We start from the raw sequence: 16,615 nt of genomic DNA, 5'->3' as shown, positions 1-16,615 counted from the left end.
TTAAGTAAGTTGGGGGAAAAAAACAACAATAAAACATTTTTATTCAAAGCTGTCTCAGGGCCCCTCCCTGCAGTGGGCCCTGGGTAAACGGTACCCTTTCCCCCCCCAGTCCGACGCCCCTGCAACACAACCAGTCATTCACCCATTCACACACACATTCACACGCTGATGGTGATGAGCTACAATGTAGCCACAGCTGCCCTGGGGCGCACTGACAGAGGCGAGGCTGCCGAGCACAGGCGCCACCGGTCCCTCCGACCACCACCAGCAGGCAACGTGGGTTAAGTGTCTTACCCAAGGACACAACGACAGCGACAGACTGAGCGGGGCTCGAACCTGTAACCTTCTGATTACGGGGCGAGCACTTAACTCCTGTGCCACTGTCGCCCACAAGTTACAAGTTATAATCGGCATGTTGCCCTTGAGGCTAACAACAATAACAACAACAAACAATTTCCAGTCAGTCGTAGGTGGCAGTGAGGCAGCATGATGAATCAAGGAGAGGAGGGAACAAGAAGTGGACAGTAGAGAGGGGGGACGGGTGCAGGGAGGGTGCTAGTTAAGAAGATGCTCTCTGAAGAGCAGGGTCTTCAGGAGTTTCTTGAAAATTGAAAAGGAAGCCGCTGTTCTGGTAGTGCTTGGTAGGTCATTCCACATTTGTGGAACGATGCATGAGAAGAGTCTGGATTGTCCTGAGCGTGGTGTAGGCACTGCTAGCGGACGATCCTGTGATGACCGGAGCGGCCGGGCCGAGACGTAAGCCTTTGCAAGAGGATTCAGGTAGATGGTAAAGTAGGTAAAGTACAGATCATTAACACATTGCCTGGTGAGGTTTTCTTGACAGATTCTCTTAGTTAGCTAGCCTGACAAGCTATCCTATATATGTGAACATGGAGGGATTTTCATTAGCTGTCAGTTATAATCATCTAAATTAACAAAACAAACATTTGAAATGCGTCAGTCTGTGTGTTATGAATGACTCTAAATATACAAGTAGGGCTGCAACAACGAACTGATAAAATTGATAAAGATCGATGACTAAATGTGTTGGCAGCACTTTTTTTTTCGTGCAACCTTTATTTATTATTCAACAGCTCAAGTGTAGGAGACAACAGAGCAGACCGAGGCCGATCAGAATGAGAGAAAACCGGCGTTTTGATGAGGAATGACACACTTAGAAAAGTAAGTTGCTTATATACGCACCATGTGCTAATGTAAGGGCAGTGGAGGACAACAGAGAAACCAGCAAAGACACAAAGGCTGAAACGGTTTGGGATCTAAAGCGCAACTACAGGTAGATTAGCTAATGCTAGCTGGTAGCAGGCTCATGATCAAGTGGGGTTCAGAAAAAAACACAATGGTTGTGAAACTAGAAACACCTAAAATCTACAAGCAGAAGAAAAGACCTGACCATGCTGTTTATTCTTAGCTGACTGCAACGCTATAAAGCAGAACCACTGCAGTCAGGTTCACGTCTGCTCTGCTAAACACTGCAGCAGGTGTATGGCAAGCCAGCGTAGCATGTAATTCACAAACGCATCTATCTGTGAACATAATTTAAACTGGATTATTGCCAAACCACACATAATAAATATGTCACCGTTACATTATTAGCAGTAATTAAATGTTCTTAGCATTTCCATAAAATTTTACTGATCATAGTTTAATTAGGGATATATTTAGGTGATAGCATGTTGTTTCGCACACTATTGAACTGTTATCTAATTATGCTCTGTTGTTACATAAAATAAAGGAAGGAGAGAAAAATGTTTCCCCAGCGGTGTTTAATTAAATAATTTAGTTAATGACATTTGTGGGATATGTGGGGTCATTTTAATCTGTAAAGCACTTTAAGTTACATTTATTTTGTATGAAAAGCGCTTTATAAATAAAGTTTGATTTGATATCATTTAAATGTTCCTGTTTCATCCGATTAATTGAGTTGAGACCCCCTCCGATTCATTGATGATTCAAATAATCGTTTGTTGCAGCCCTATATACAAGTTTCACTTTCTGAATGGAATTACGGAAATCTAGTGGTGACGCTGGCAGAGGAGTTAAGTGCTCGTCCTGTAATTTGAAGGTTGCAGGTTCAAGCCCCACTCAGTTTGTCGCTGTCGTTGTGTCCTTGGGCAAGACACTTAACCCCCCTTGCCCACTGGTGGTGGTCGGAGGGACCGGTGGCACCAATGCTTGGCAGCCTCGCCTCTGTCAGTGCGCCCCAGGGCAGCTGTAGCTACATCGTAGTTCATCACCACCAGCGTGTGAATGTGTGTGTGAATGGGTGAATGACTTGTTGTGTTGTAAAATACCTTGGGGGAATCCAGGACTCTAGAAGGTGTTATATCAAATACAGGCCATACTATGGCAAGAACAAAAATTAAGTTACTCCTTTTTTCCACTGGACATGAAAGCAGAGCGTGACGTCATAGCGGTGGCTTACCCACAAGCTCATTCCCAACCAGGAGCGATTCTGATGCGAATCGGAGCAAGAGCGTTTCACACAGCTGATTCTGTGATGTCACAAAATCAAGAAATAATTTTCAGTATTACTGCCTGGATGCTAAAGGAACCACAGTAAATCTACCATCAGTGAAAGAAGTGGGGTGTCTTCATCTAATAAATAGCATTTATCTCAAAGAGCAACGAGTACCACATCCTCTGTTTCCACTTACTGTATGTGCCACAAGCCCTCAGATAAACATGTATTTACTGACTTTCCGTACATTACAGGTGTTTTACAAACGGGCAGACATGGCCATCGGCTCGCTGACCATAAATGAAGAGCGTTCAGAGATTATTGACTTCTCAGTGCCATTTGTGGAGACGGGAATCAGTGTGATGGTGGCTAGAAGTAACGGAACTGTCTCTCCATCTGCGTTTTTGGGTAAGACATTCCTTCCAAGAGAACGATGTTTTTGCTTTGAACTGTCATCAGCTTAGAACCAAGCCTTCTGAGACTAGATTAGCAGTGGATCATTTTGGCTGATGTCAGTCTTCTTGTCTTCTCTTTCAGAATAAAGGCTAATGCATGTATTTTCTTTGCCCAACTGTGCTCTTTGTTTCTGCAGAACCATACAGTCCAGCCGTTTGGGTGATGATGTTTGTCATGTGTCTGACAGTTGTGGCCATCACAGTCTTTGTCTTTGAATACTGCAGTCCAGTTGGGTATAATCGCAGCCTGGTCAGTGCCAAAGGTAAGTCTCATAAACCTCTTTAGTCCATCTCTGCTTGATAGCTGTCCCCAGAGGAGAACAAAAACAGGAAAAGTGAGCTGAATTTAATCACACTGCCAATAAAATGCCCAATAATGAATGAATGAATGTGCAGAGGTTAGAAGTTGGCAAAACTGAATTGTGACTACCGTAAATCCTCTAATATTGGCCTGTATTCACTTAAAGGCCGGGTATCACATTTTGGCTGGTGTCAGAGTCGGCGGAGGTGAATAATGGCCGTTTATTTTTTATTGTGGCCGGGTGGAATGTGGTAACAGGCAAGTATCACAGGGGGGCGGTTGTGTCACCCGTCTCACTTTTGATTTGCCAGTGATAGACCGCGAGGGTAACTTTAACCATGGCAGGTGCGGAGCCGAAGAGGAGGCGAAAATTTGATATGAAGTTCAAAGAGAACGTGCTGATTATGCTGCAGAACACTCTGGGGGGCAAGCTGCTAAACGTTTTAACATCGATCCATCAAACTGGATGAGGATTAAACTGAATTGGATTACCGGTATTTTATTTTTTACTTTAAACTGAACAAATATTGAATTGAATTTGAGTTTTTTTTTTACTACAACCCAAATGAGACAAAACGATTCAACTTTGAAGCGGAAAGGTGGCTGTTGCCTTTTCTAATACCGGTATTTAATAACGTTTAAAGTGCAGTACAGGTATGTTTGCTATTGTTTTGTAACAATACAGTATTTCCCTACTGTAATTTAGCCTTGTTGTTAATGTTTTATATGCAAACCGTACCACGTTATGGTAACTGTACATTTTCAGTAAATGAACCTAGTATTTTATAGGTTCAAAAAGACACACCCCGTTTTTATTCATTCTACTGGTAGTTCATTTTGCTCAAATAGAAGTTGAGGCCTGCTTCTAATTCTGGCCCTCCTTTCAATAAAGGCCTGGAGCTTGTTGAGCTTGAGTAAAATACAGGCCCAGGCCTGCATTAGAGGATTTACGGTATGTCAGTTTCTAACATGACATGAACATTTACATTTGTGTTAGAGTATTTGAATAAAATGATGTCTGTACCCATGCTTTCAGTCACACATGTAATGATATATTATTAAAATCAATGCAAAGGAATGTTTTAAAAGCTTAATTAAAACAAACACAAGGCAATGGAACATTTACAAAGACATTTATAAACGAAGGGAAATGTTGTTCAGATCACAGAAACTTAATACAGTTATTTTAAATGCCAGGCAGGTCTGATTCTGTATTTCTTACTTGTTTTATAAAACCTGTGACATCAAATCCAATTTACAGAGCTCACACGTTGGATCGATGCTTCTCAAACTGAAACAATACAGTTTCATTTTAGAGCCATGTGTTCTGTGAAATATCCCACTGTAGGAAAAAAGGCCAAGTGAGTAAAGAATGACTTGCCTACTAATCTTTTTTAGATAAGTCTTTTTCATACAGTTCCTAATCATGCACAACAGTTTTGGCCCTAATTTTTAGAAATATATCCAAGAAGGCATGCTCCCAATGGATGATACATTTTCTAGGCCATATAAAAGTTTTTTACTTCTGTGTATTACTTCAAATTAGTCATCTGTCAGAGTAATATTTGCTCCACTAAGGTAGTTCTTGGTATTTTATTTTAGGTCAAGGATCAACGTTTTAATTTGATTCAAATTTTCAGTTGACCAAAAACTTGATATATATATATCAAATTTCCGGATGACCAAAAACTTGATGTGTGTGTGTGTGTGTGTGTGTGTGTGTGTGTGTGTGTGTGTGTATATATATATATATATATATATATATATATATATATATATACACACACACTCGGATTTTTTTATTTAGAAGTTACATGAAAACATTCACTGTGTTGCCTTTGTGAAATGCAATTCCAACTCCAACTGCTAGGTTGCAACAGTTTTATTCTGACGGATCAACAAGATCGTTGTGTCTCATGTCTTGGAAGAGTTTTTGGGAGGTGGTGACAGAGGAGTTAAGCTGCAGTGTCCGATTTGGAAAACAAATAGGCATTAAACATTTTTCATGTCTAAAAGATCTGAGGGGAGGGATGAGTGTTCCATGATCGGGTTTGCGTTCAAAAACTAGCTTGTTACCAAATTTGCTATAACAGCTTTATGTGCCAGAGGGTCATAGGATCGAGCCCTATCTGTCACAGTCATTGTGTCCTAGAGCAAGACAAGCCATTTGCCATTTAAATTTAGTCTATAAAATGGGGGGGGGGGGGGGGGGAGATCATCTGCCGTTTTGTATTGCAGTGCATCGTATCGTCTGCCCTGTACCATGACATATCTCGTACCACCAGATTCTTGCCAGTCCACATCCCTATTTGATATATTTTATAAAAAATAATAATTGCAAGACTTGGTTAGGAAGACAGCTGACTAACACTTACACTAATCACTTACTCTACTGTTCTCTCCAGATCCCGGAGGTCCAACTTTCACCATTGGAAAGTCAGTTTGGCTGCTGTGGGGAATTGTCTTCAATAATTCTGTTCCTATTGAGAATCCAAAGGGCACCACGAGTAAGATCATGGTCCTGGTCTGGGCTTTCTTTGCTGTTATTTTCTTGGCTTCCTACACAGCCAACTTGGCCGCCTTCATGATCCAGGAGCAGTACATCGACACTGTCTCTGGGCTGAGTGACAAAAAGGTACTAAATTATTGTCACTGCCCTTCCTTTATGTGCTGCTTTGTTGAAAATGTAATGTACAGCCATAAAAAAGTGTACATTAGGATTGTGAAGAATCAATGTTGAATATTTCATGTGTCAAAGTCACAGGCTTGACTTTTTATTTCTCCTTTACAAAGCAAGAGGAGAAATTAAATTGCGTAGACTCCATAGACTAGCATGTCAATAAAAAGGAAATACAGGATACAAGTGGATTTTCTGCCCAGACGGTGATTATAATTTCCTGGTATTATCTTACATATATTTGCTTTGCCCTGAAGGACATTTTTACAGGAGTATTGATGAGGAAATCCATGTTAAACCATCAGCACAAATAGTAATTTGTAGTCGCTCTGCTTTCAGGCAGCTGAGGGGAATAAAGAGGCCTTTGAGGAAACGACAGAGCTGTCCACTGCTCATTATAATTCCTCCAAAGTCATTTACAATTCATCTTTCATCACAGACTAATTCTGCAATGCAGTGAATAAAACAAAGCTATTTTGAGAGTGAAACAGCCAATAGATTGTTCAACACCATTCAATTTGGTAACATGGTACAAATGCTGAGCTGGACTTCTGTTCAGCTGTAATAAACGTCTAATGGCAAATATATGTAAATAAGGTAAAGCATTAAGTCACTGATATTACATGTGGGGATTAGGAAGCTAACAGAACGTGGTATATGACAGTTGGTGATTATCTTACAACCACTGAGCACCTCTGCTGCTCTCACATTTCAGTAGATAGATATTGTGAGGCAGACACTGAAAATGTGTGTGTGTGTGTGTGTGTGCGTGAGCGCGCACGTGAGTGCATGTGTTCGTGCGTGCATATGCATTCATGTGCATGTGTGTGTGTGTGTGTGTGTGTGTGTGTGTGTGTGTGTGTGTGTGTGTGAGTGCGCGCGTGCATGCATGCATGCACATGCATTCATGTGCGTGTGTGTGTGTGTGTGTGAGCGTGCGCGTGAGTGCATGTGTTCGTGCGTGCATATGCATTGATGTGCGTGTGTGTGAGCGTGCGCGTGCATGTATGCACATGCATTCATGTGCGTGTGTGTGTGTGTGTGAGACAGTGCACATAATCCACTATAACTTTATTTCCAAGGTGAGCTTAGTGGAACAAGGCCTGAGCGCCCAGAGGTCAGACTGTAGCAGATGTTGGGGGATTTGGGGGTGCTGAGATTATGTTGTCCCTTCTATATTTCTCTTCTTCATAAGTGCAAATTGTGTCTTTAGTTGTGTAGTCTTAACACATTTGCATAAGGTTAATGAAAAAGTGCAATATTGTATTCCCCACTCGTCCTAGTTCCTTTCAATGATAATTAAATGCATGTAGTACTGCCAAAAGCAAAAGGATAAAATAAGTTCATTTTTCATGAGACAAGAAAAGACTGATGGAAGCTTGGACCCCTCTGGAGACAATGTCCTGGACAGAAACTTCATTTCTATCTTTGTGGTGTTAGACGTGTAAATTGTCAGGTCAAGATGCCTGCAGGATAGCTACAGTATCAAAAAAGGACTGAGTGAATCACAGAATGCCTGTATGATTATTGTTCGTCTTTTAGTCTGTTTGAGCCTTTAGTCAGGACTTTCCAGTTTGTGTCACTTCTATTTGACACAAGAATTTTTATGCAAATTACAAAAAATCATGATGGTTGGATAAACTGCGCTTTATCATGAGTGTAACTTTCAAACTAAATAAAAATGTTACTGTCCCAATGTTTAAATCTTTGTTGCTTTGTTAGATTTGCTAAAACACTGTAATGCAAATCTTTAGTATTATAAAATGTTATTTTACCTCCCTGTACAGTTCCAGAAGCCCCAGGAGCAGTATCCTCCGTTCCGCTTTGGTACAGTCCCAAATGGCAGCACAGAGCGCAACATTAGGAGTAACTACCCGGAAATGCACTCCCACATGGTCAAGTACAACCAGAAGGGAGTTGAGGATGCCCTGAACAGCCTTAAAACAGGGTATGTTTCTGCCTAAAGTCCTTTACACCTGATGCACTCGCAGAGAGAAAGTACTAACAGCTATGTGATTTTAGTAAGAATGTTTTTTATGCCATGCTAGGAAACTGGATGCCTTTATTTATGATGCTGCAGTGCTGAATTACATGGCTGGGAAAGATGAGGGATGCAAACTGGTGACCATTGGGAGTGGGAAAGTGTTTGCTACTACTGGCTATGGCATCGCCCTGCAGAAGGATTCACGCTGGAAACGACCCATCGACCTTGCACTTCTGCAGTTCCTGGCTGATGGTAACTGCCGTGTATTCATGAAGTTGAAAGGCCATAAAAGCACATTATGCATGATAATTTGAAACCATGCTCAAAGCAGAAAATGCAAGCATTGTGGTATGCATTGCTGAAAAGTAACATGGGTGATATTCATCTGAATGAGGGACGGGATTCAGACGTGTCCATAAAACTTAGCTGTTCTGTGGATCTATGACTTCTGAAAGGTATTTACAAATCTTGGGCGGAAGCCCGGTCCCCTTCGGTCTAACATATGTGGATACTAATGAATAATGCATGATGTCGAACTGAGAGTGATAACATTAGTCCTCACATCACTGAAGCAAATCATAATTCAGAAAACTTTTATTTCAGAGAATCATTTTATGCAACACATCCTTCTCATATGTCACAGGTGACACGCAGAAGCTGCAGACAGTGTGGCTCACGGGCATCTGCCGTAACGAAAAGAAAGAGGTGATGAGCAGTAAGCTGGACATCGACAACATGGCGGGAGTCTTCTACATGCTGCTTGTGGCTATGGGCCTGAGCCTGCTGGTCTTTGCCTGGGAACATCTGCTTTACTGGAAACTTCGACATTCAGTTCGCAAATCAGAGCGACTCAACTTCCTTCTAGCTATCAGCAGAGTGAGTAAATGATGCTGGTTTTGTTGTTTTAACATACCATACAAGTCTTTATGTAATAATTCAGTGCAGCAACGATAGCAGTTTTAAAGCTCTTATTGAAGAATTAACACTTCAGAGGTATAAGACATGCATTAATATGTCAAATCAGTCCACAATTGTAATAGTTCCATGGTTACATAAACAGAAACAAAATAAATTGAGTTTACAGCAATAAGACTTCTCTAGTGTTCTCTGGAATAAAGCAATGTTTGTGATGTCTGAGACGCTGAATTTAAATTGCCCCATTAAAAACCTTCATCTCTGCATCAAGACTGGTCAAAGGTGGGATTACGCATTTCAAAGCAGCGCACAATTTGAAAGTAAAATAAATCTGGAGGGGTAAGAATGGATAAACTAATTTGGAAAGTGCATAATCAGCAGTTCACAGCCTTTCAATCATGGCGACAGATCCATACAATGATTAGGAAAATAAACTTCATTCTTACAACAAAGGTTTTCTACATAATTACCATTATATTGATTTGTACATTCACAAATAAATAAAAATATGTGTAAACAACTGTTTTTGAAATTCATCACAAACATTCTGCTAAATGTGAGTTTACTGAGGTTATTAGAGAAGCTTAAAGACTGTCATTTTTCCTTTTCATTCCTCTGTAGGGAATCTACAGCTGCTTCAATGGAGTAGAGCAAACTGACCACAACGGGAGCATGCCGAGTCCAGACGTCACTTCCAACTACACGCAGGCCAACATGCTTAAGATGCTGAAGACAGCCAAGGACATGGTGTCCTCTGCCAGAGTGGAGAACTCCCTGGACAGTGCCACCAAAACAATAGAAAACTGGAGCAGACGTGGACCCGACAATGTGCGAGCTGGCCCATCGCCCAGAGTTACAACCACAGACACGACCCATGGCCGTCTGCCTTATATCTCAAGCATTACAGACAACCATTCTCCATACCCCCAGAGGGCCATTACACCAACATTTCCAGTGCATTATGGTGACACCACCGCTCAACACCTCCTGGAAAAGCCCAGGGTGGTACCCCGGCCGACACCTCTTCGGTACACGTTGCCTGCTCGCAGCACTCAGCATCCCTTAGAAAGAACTCTGCCTATCTCCAGCCTGAGCAGTCCGCACATCGCCATCAGAGATCCCGCTCCACCCAGTACATCAAATCCCCATCACAACAGCAGGCTGTATGTGGAGAACCAAGTCCGGCACCCAACATCTCCTTTTGCTCCCTACAGAGAAATCCAGGCACCTGACATCTACATGGAGCACAAAGGACCCCTGAGGAGGAAGTTCAGCTATCCTCCTGACTGTGTGAGCCGCAAAAGAAAGTCCTTTACCTACGGGTTCGATGCAGCAGACCCCAGAGGAAGGTGCAACTATGACGAACCTCGATCTTGCTTTGCTGAGCTGAGGGCTAATCATCTCCTAAACAACCACACACCTCACGCACCTGCCATGGCATGCACTGCAGGACACTACCCTGGCAGCAGCACTAGCTGTAACTCCTGTATGAAGTCTTACCTGGAGCCTGATATGGATGACATACCACTCTTGGGAAAGGACAAACTAAATCGGCGTGCCTCATTCCTCAAAGCCACATGGGGCAGTGACAGAGTCCGTCAGGTGGATGAAACAAAGCCTTCCACATCCACGTCTGCCTCTGCCCGTCCTGATATGCCTGACTTATTTCCACGGGTGGTTTGTCCTAATCTAAAGCCGCCCAAGCTGTACGGCAGTTTGGGGCACAATCTGTCCTGCTACCCCGTGGCTGCTGAGCCAGCCTACTTAGACCCGGCTCATATGGGCTCTTACCCCTACAAGCAAAAGCTCAAGTGTTCTGAGTCCACCCGACTGCCCTCCTACAGGGAGGCCCTTCTCCAGAATGCTGCTGCCCTGCGCCGTTCCTCCTCCTCCACAGTGGTGCACAGACATTACTCCACCTACCTGAACTCATACACAGATTTACCGGTGTATGTGGGGCCACTGGCACAGGGACCATCCCAGTTCTACAACACCTCAAAGAACATGTGCCACTTGTTCCCATGCACCAGCCACTGCTCAGATAGAGCAGCAATGATGCCTCTTATGAGTGACAGACCAGTGGTTTTCCACAACAATATGTTTGGAGCCTACCATGGCCCAGGGAAGCCAGAAGACCTGACGTCTGGGAGCAGAGAGCGGAGGCAGGTGTTGGTGGCACAAAGAGTTAACAGTCCCTATGTGCCAAAGCCCTGGGGCAGGGTATCGAGCCTGGAGTCCGAGGTCTGAACCACTTATCTTACTGGGCGTTCATTTGGCGCACTGACTAACTCCCTCTGAGGAGAAAACTGTCTGGGGGGTCTCCCCTTAGCCTCCAGTCAAAGCAAAAATGAAACTTTACACCAATAGTGTATTTGAGAGTGTTTTCTCTCCGTTATCAGTGCAATAATATCTTGTGCGGCAAAAGTGTAAAAAAGGGTGAAATAAAAAGCAAAACACTGCTGGGACTTTGTAGGCCAAACTCAAAACTATTCAAAAATATTGAATACATCCGAATTTAATCTACTGATTGTTCTATAAAGAATTTTTAAACGCTGTTACTGTGTACAACTTTTTGGGAGACAATATACTGCAGCCTCCCAGTCTGACTACAACTTAAGATGTTTTTTTTTCTAATTTATTTAACTATCCATCACGCCAATTAACTAATAAATTAAAAAAGATAATTTCGTGATTTAACCACGGATGTCTTCCATAATTTTTTAAGTCCTCAACCTTGGGTGCATTAAGACTTTCCGGTCATTAGTATAATGGCACAGCACTTCTAAAGCAAGATAATACTGTATAAAACATCATGTGTAGCTCCATTGTTACCATACCCTTTAATAAAGAACAAGGCTATCTCAAGAGTCTTTTGGAATCATCGTCACTCTTCTTTATCTGTACGCTCTCATTTAAATGCATTTGGTGTGTTCTGTGATATGGTTTCAACGATGTCAGCTCACATTGATAAATGACCATGAGATTGCAGTGTTTAGATAAGACTGACAGTGGATTCATAGACCTCTTGACACGTGACACTCTCAAGATCCTGCCCCCAGCTTCCGGCTGGGGTGCCTCCCCACTGGCCACCATTATTATCTGTGTCTATTCACATTTTTCACACTTTTCACACAGTGACGTTACGTTTTTCAGATGATAAAATAAGCTGAAGGCAGGTTAACAGCCATGAAGAGAGCTTGTCGTAGCCAAGGTCTCATGACGGAATAGAAATGTAAAAGAATCTGCCTCTCGTTCAAAGTGTATAATCAACTATTTTTCAAACTCCTCACATTGGATTTGTCTTCTGAACAGTCTGAACATGTTTTAGAAGGAGACGTGTGTGACGCGTCAAAAAAACTGGCACCTGCTCAGGCCCACCCACAACGTCGCGGCTGCTGTGGCTCCCAGTACTGTGGGAAACGGGTAATAATGGCTCTTTGATTGGAAAAGGTTGCCGACCCCTGTCCTAGAGGACCTGCCAGTCAGGTTTAACCCAACGCTTGTATTTTCACATTTGGGTTCGCAGACACGCTGCAATCCTTCTCTGCTGCTGCTGGATACTCTCATCTTCTCTGTTGTCAGCCCTGCTCTCAGCTCCATTTTTGTATTTTCTGGGAGTGATGAGCCGTGTGACACGGCCAAGATGGCGGTTGTGGGAGCCGTCCACTGGGCTTCAATCCAGCTCTTCAAAAACATAGGGGTGAGTAGCGTAGGAGTGGTTGTCCATCTTATATTTGCAGTCATGGATTTATACCTAATTACTTAACTTTGTTTATACTTGTGTTTCTCTGCAAATCAATAGACCTGTTAAAGAAACATGATAATACACCGATCATTTTGAGTTTAAGGCTCATTTTCAGTTTCAAAGCCCAGGTTTACGATCGGAGAGGTCCTAACGTCCTTCCTAGCAGACCAGACCGCACAAGGTATGATTATCTGATGAGATCATCTTTAGGGCCTTTACAATGAATATGCACATCCTTAAGATGGTCAGACGGGAAGGAGCTGGTCAAAAATTGGAACGATAGCCGGCCAGAGCTGAAGGAGCTCTGATCCATTGATCCATCTCTCCTCCACCCTATCAGACACCACAGTACAGGCGTTTAGTAGTTTACATCAATTTGCTTAACAGAAAAAATGTCAGACTCCGTTCTATTTTTAATGTTACACTAAACTTAGAAAAAAATAAGTTTAGCAACAAATCAAAACATAGATGAGTTTCGTCTTTAATCGCCATCATAGTGGTGATTCATCACAAATGCCTTGTCAACACGTTTTTAAAGACCAATAATTCCCCTGATTCATCTGCTGTTGGGTCATCGCTCTAAGCTTTATTCATGCTGGTGAACTTTTATCCCTGCTTCTCATTTTTGGGTCGATTGAGACACAAACAGGAACATGATGTGGATCAGATGTTCATGTATTCTGCGTTGCTCTGTGATACCTGCAGAATTGATGAGTGCTGGCTGATTGCACTGCAGATGATAAATGATTCTGCACAAGCTCATAAAATATAGCTGGCAATTTGTCGTCCAATGTCCAAAGTGTGCAGCCACACAGCTGCACACATAGATGTGCACTGCAGTGTTCCTGAACTAGATCCTGCTGAAGGAATCAAAAATCAGAGCTTTATTTGGTTCTGATCTCTCTGGCAACACACTGAACAGTTAGATGTTGAGCTGTTCAAAGAGTTAATACAGGACAACACTAAAAGACGCTTTGCTTTTCTAATGAAGAAAATACTGATTGAAAGAGTCTCCAAAATACAGAACAAGCCATGATTAGGAAGTTTTTTCAACCTTTATCCAATGATTGGGATTGTCTAAAACAAGATCATAACATTTTAACCTTCTGAGGCAAATAATCAGAAACATCTGACTTCAAATATTTCCTAATAAAATAAACAAATACAACTAAAAAGCTCAGTTAACATTAATTACCATGAAAATATTCTATCAGGAATTATTTTCCAGTTTATTTAATCTCTTTAGATCAATTTAATATGTCAAATTTGATGTTTCACGACCCACAGAGGTTTCCAAATCCAACTTTGGGAAACTGGTCTAGAAAATAATCTTTCTGATACGATAGAAATGTCCCATTTAGGAGAGGAGGTTAGGCCCAGGATGCAGAAGCACCCAGAACGACTCAAAGGCAGGAGAGGTTTTAAGAAAAACAATTCCTTTATTTAAGGAGGATGAGCTGAAAAGTCCAAAGCACAAAATAAGACTAACACTCAAAAACTTGAAAACTCAAAATTAACAAAGCTCACACATGAGCATGGACTCAGAGAGACTCGAGACGGGAACGAACAACGCAGACAGATACTACAATGACCCAACAAACACTGAAGGACAAGACAGGCTTTTAACACAGAGGGACACATTCAGGGGAACAGGTGACAGGTGTGAGGAGTGAGGCCTAGAGGGAGGACTGGTGAAATCAATTAACTAAATGGGAAGGGGAAAGCAAGCATAGGGGAAGATAACATATCCTATAAAAACACTAAATAACTAAGGCCTAGTCCACACGTAGCCGGGTTTTTTTAAAAAACAAATATCCGCCCCTCCAAAAACTTGCATCCACACCACCTCGTTTTAAAAAATCTCTGTCCACACGGATAAATACATTGTTAAGGACATGCCAGACCTGTAGGCGGCAGTAGTTCCCCCGTTCTTAACCTCGTCCTTCGTCTGTGGTCTTCCGCAAGGAGCAGTAAAAGCGAGCGCAGCTCTGAGGACATCCATGCTGTCGGCTAGTGTAAACACAGGTCGCACAGGTGATGTCAGCATTTTTTTGTCGCAGAAAGTGACATTGTGGACCTTAAAACTCCGCTTTTGTCTGTCGCAGACACCAGAAACGGAGAAAATGCAGATCTTCACTTTGAAGATTATTGAGTTTTTAAAAAGATCCGTTTTCGTGTGAAAAAACTCAGTTTTCGTGTGGATGACAGGCCAAAATGTAGAAAAATATCTACGTTTTGGCAGATCCCCGGCTACGTGTGGACAAGGCCTAAACCTAGAAACTAAGGGCAAAGATAAACAGCTAATGACAAGAGGAGTATGGGAGACTAATAAACAAGTGGGGAAGGACACACACACTAAAGGGAACTATAAATGAAAAGCTGAACCTATAGAAAAATACAGAGGGGTGACTAGGGGAGACCTGCACCAGGAGACACATGAGGAGAACGCAGAGGACAAAAAGGAGGGGGCAGGGGACCAAGGGGACACAGAACATGACAAGAAACTCCTTTACTTTTATTGTTTAACACTTGTTAACCACTGTCATGCCTCTTGAATGCTTTAACTCAACAAAGTATAAAACGAGTGAAGTGTATAAACGATTCTTCTAAATACTTTCAATACTTTCATGAAGTGATGCATTGAAAAGCTTTTGCTGAACAAATAATATCAGAAAAGACAATGACTTCTGAGATTTAAATCACAGTTGAAGACAGCGATTAAAAACGGTTGTAAAATTAGTATAATTTCATAACAACTGTGTCACATTTACTTGGCCATCAGCTTTGATCATACAATGATGTTTAGTGAAGGTCATGACTGTTTGTTCACTTTCTGCTAATCCTGCTCATCAGAGTAGCATAAACACGAGCTGTTACGCAGTAGAATAATAATAATTATTATTATTATTATTCAGTACACATCTTAACCCTAACCCTAACTGATACCTTGGAGGGAAGGTCCTGTCCACTGTGTGGGTGGAGCCCAGTGTGAGAAGTTAAAAGATTATGAAGGCAGATGCTCAGTAGACCTATAGAATGTTCATGACTGGTGGTGGTGAGGGTCCAGGGCTGTGTGTGTTTGTATAGTTTATAAATCCAGTAAACTGAGGCTACTGAATGACAGCCATTTCTGGTGTACCAGTGACAAAGTTAATGTGTGTTCAGTTCAGCCCTCCTCAGGGAAGAAAAGCAGGAATGAGGTCTGCTCGCTGAAGGAAATGTGATGAGGAGGAATCCTGCAGACCTACAATCTGACAAAACAAAACTGAAAGAAAACGTGTTGAACAGATTTTTACAGCACCCGTATTACATTTGACAGAACAGCTTGAACATGTACACAATGAATAATTTAGAGATATACTTTTAAATCATTGTTTGTGTCTTTTAAGAGTGATGCAACAGCTGGTGTGTTTGCTCAAAGCTGTGGTTTGTAGCATGATGTCATCAGAGGGGAGGGGGAGATTTTGACTCTTGAACACCCAACGCCGGGGACACACCGGCCGCCGAAGGGCCCGGAGGCGGAGCGCTCACGAAATTCGGCCGCTGCTCGCTGCTCCTCAGTTCAGACCAGACGCTTGTTTCTCCGCTCCGGTCGAGGCGCGCCTCGTAGTTTTTCTTTTAACCACTTGGTGTCCTCCATTTCCTCTTTGCCTTTGCTCTGCTCTTTTCCTCTACACCCCCTCCCCCTTGCTGTGTGTGTGTGTGTGAACCTCTGGCGTGAACCAGTTGTTAATAGCTGGCCTACGACTTTCTGCCTCTCTGTCCTGTTTGCTCCGGTTGAAAGACACCCACCACACCCCCTTCACATGGTCACACACACACACAAGTTTGCTGTGTGTGTGTGTGTGTGGGGGGGGGGGGGTGTGGGGGTGTGGGGGGGGGGGGGTATGCCGTGTCCGAACACATTTGAATATCGCGGAATTGTATTTTGAAATGCTTTATTTTGGTAAATTTTCCGGCCTGCCTCTTATGTCTAGGTTTGACTTCCTGCCAGAATTGACGCGGTTCAACCGCGGCTCGCGAAAAAAATAGAGTAGACATCGAAACGATGGCGGCACG

General features: G+C 42.6%; 1 protein-coding gene across 2 annotated transcripts in view; it reads left to right on the top strand.

The window, feature by feature from the left end:
* Nucleotides 1-16,395, top strand: part of grin2ca (glutamate receptor, ionotropic, N-methyl D-aspartate 2Ca) — a 108,054-nt gene extending 91,659 nt beyond the window's left edge. For both annotated transcript variants that reach the window (XM_015948908.3, XM_054740293.2), the window contains exons 7-13: nucleotides 2,734-2,887; nucleotides 3,072-3,197; nucleotides 5,641-5,870; nucleotides 7,700-7,860; nucleotides 7,961-8,148; nucleotides 8,540-8,772; nucleotides 9,433-16,395. In XM_015948908.3, the coding sequence (XP_015804394.3) occupies nucleotides 2,734-2,887; nucleotides 3,072-3,197; nucleotides 5,641-5,870; nucleotides 7,700-7,860; nucleotides 7,961-8,148; nucleotides 8,540-8,772; nucleotides 9,433-11,058 (2,718 nt within the window). In that variant the 3' untranslated portion in view covers nucleotides 11,059-16,395. The remainder of the gene's footprint in view (nucleotides 1-2,733; nucleotides 2,888-3,071; nucleotides 3,198-5,640; nucleotides 5,871-7,699; nucleotides 7,861-7,960; nucleotides 8,149-8,539; nucleotides 8,773-9,432) is intronic.
* The last annotated feature ends 220 nt before the right edge of the window (nucleotides 16,396-16,615 follow it).

The sequence above is a fragment of the Nothobranchius furzeri genome, chromosome 5 (assembly GCF_043380555.1).
Source record: "Nothobranchius furzeri strain GRZ-AD chromosome 5, NfurGRZ-RIMD1, whole genome shotgun sequence".
NCBI classification, from domain to species: domain Eukaryota; kingdom Metazoa; phylum Chordata; class Actinopteri; order Cyprinodontiformes; family Nothobranchiidae; genus Nothobranchius; species Nothobranchius furzeri.
This window is presented reverse-complemented; position numbering and strand designations above follow the sequence as displayed.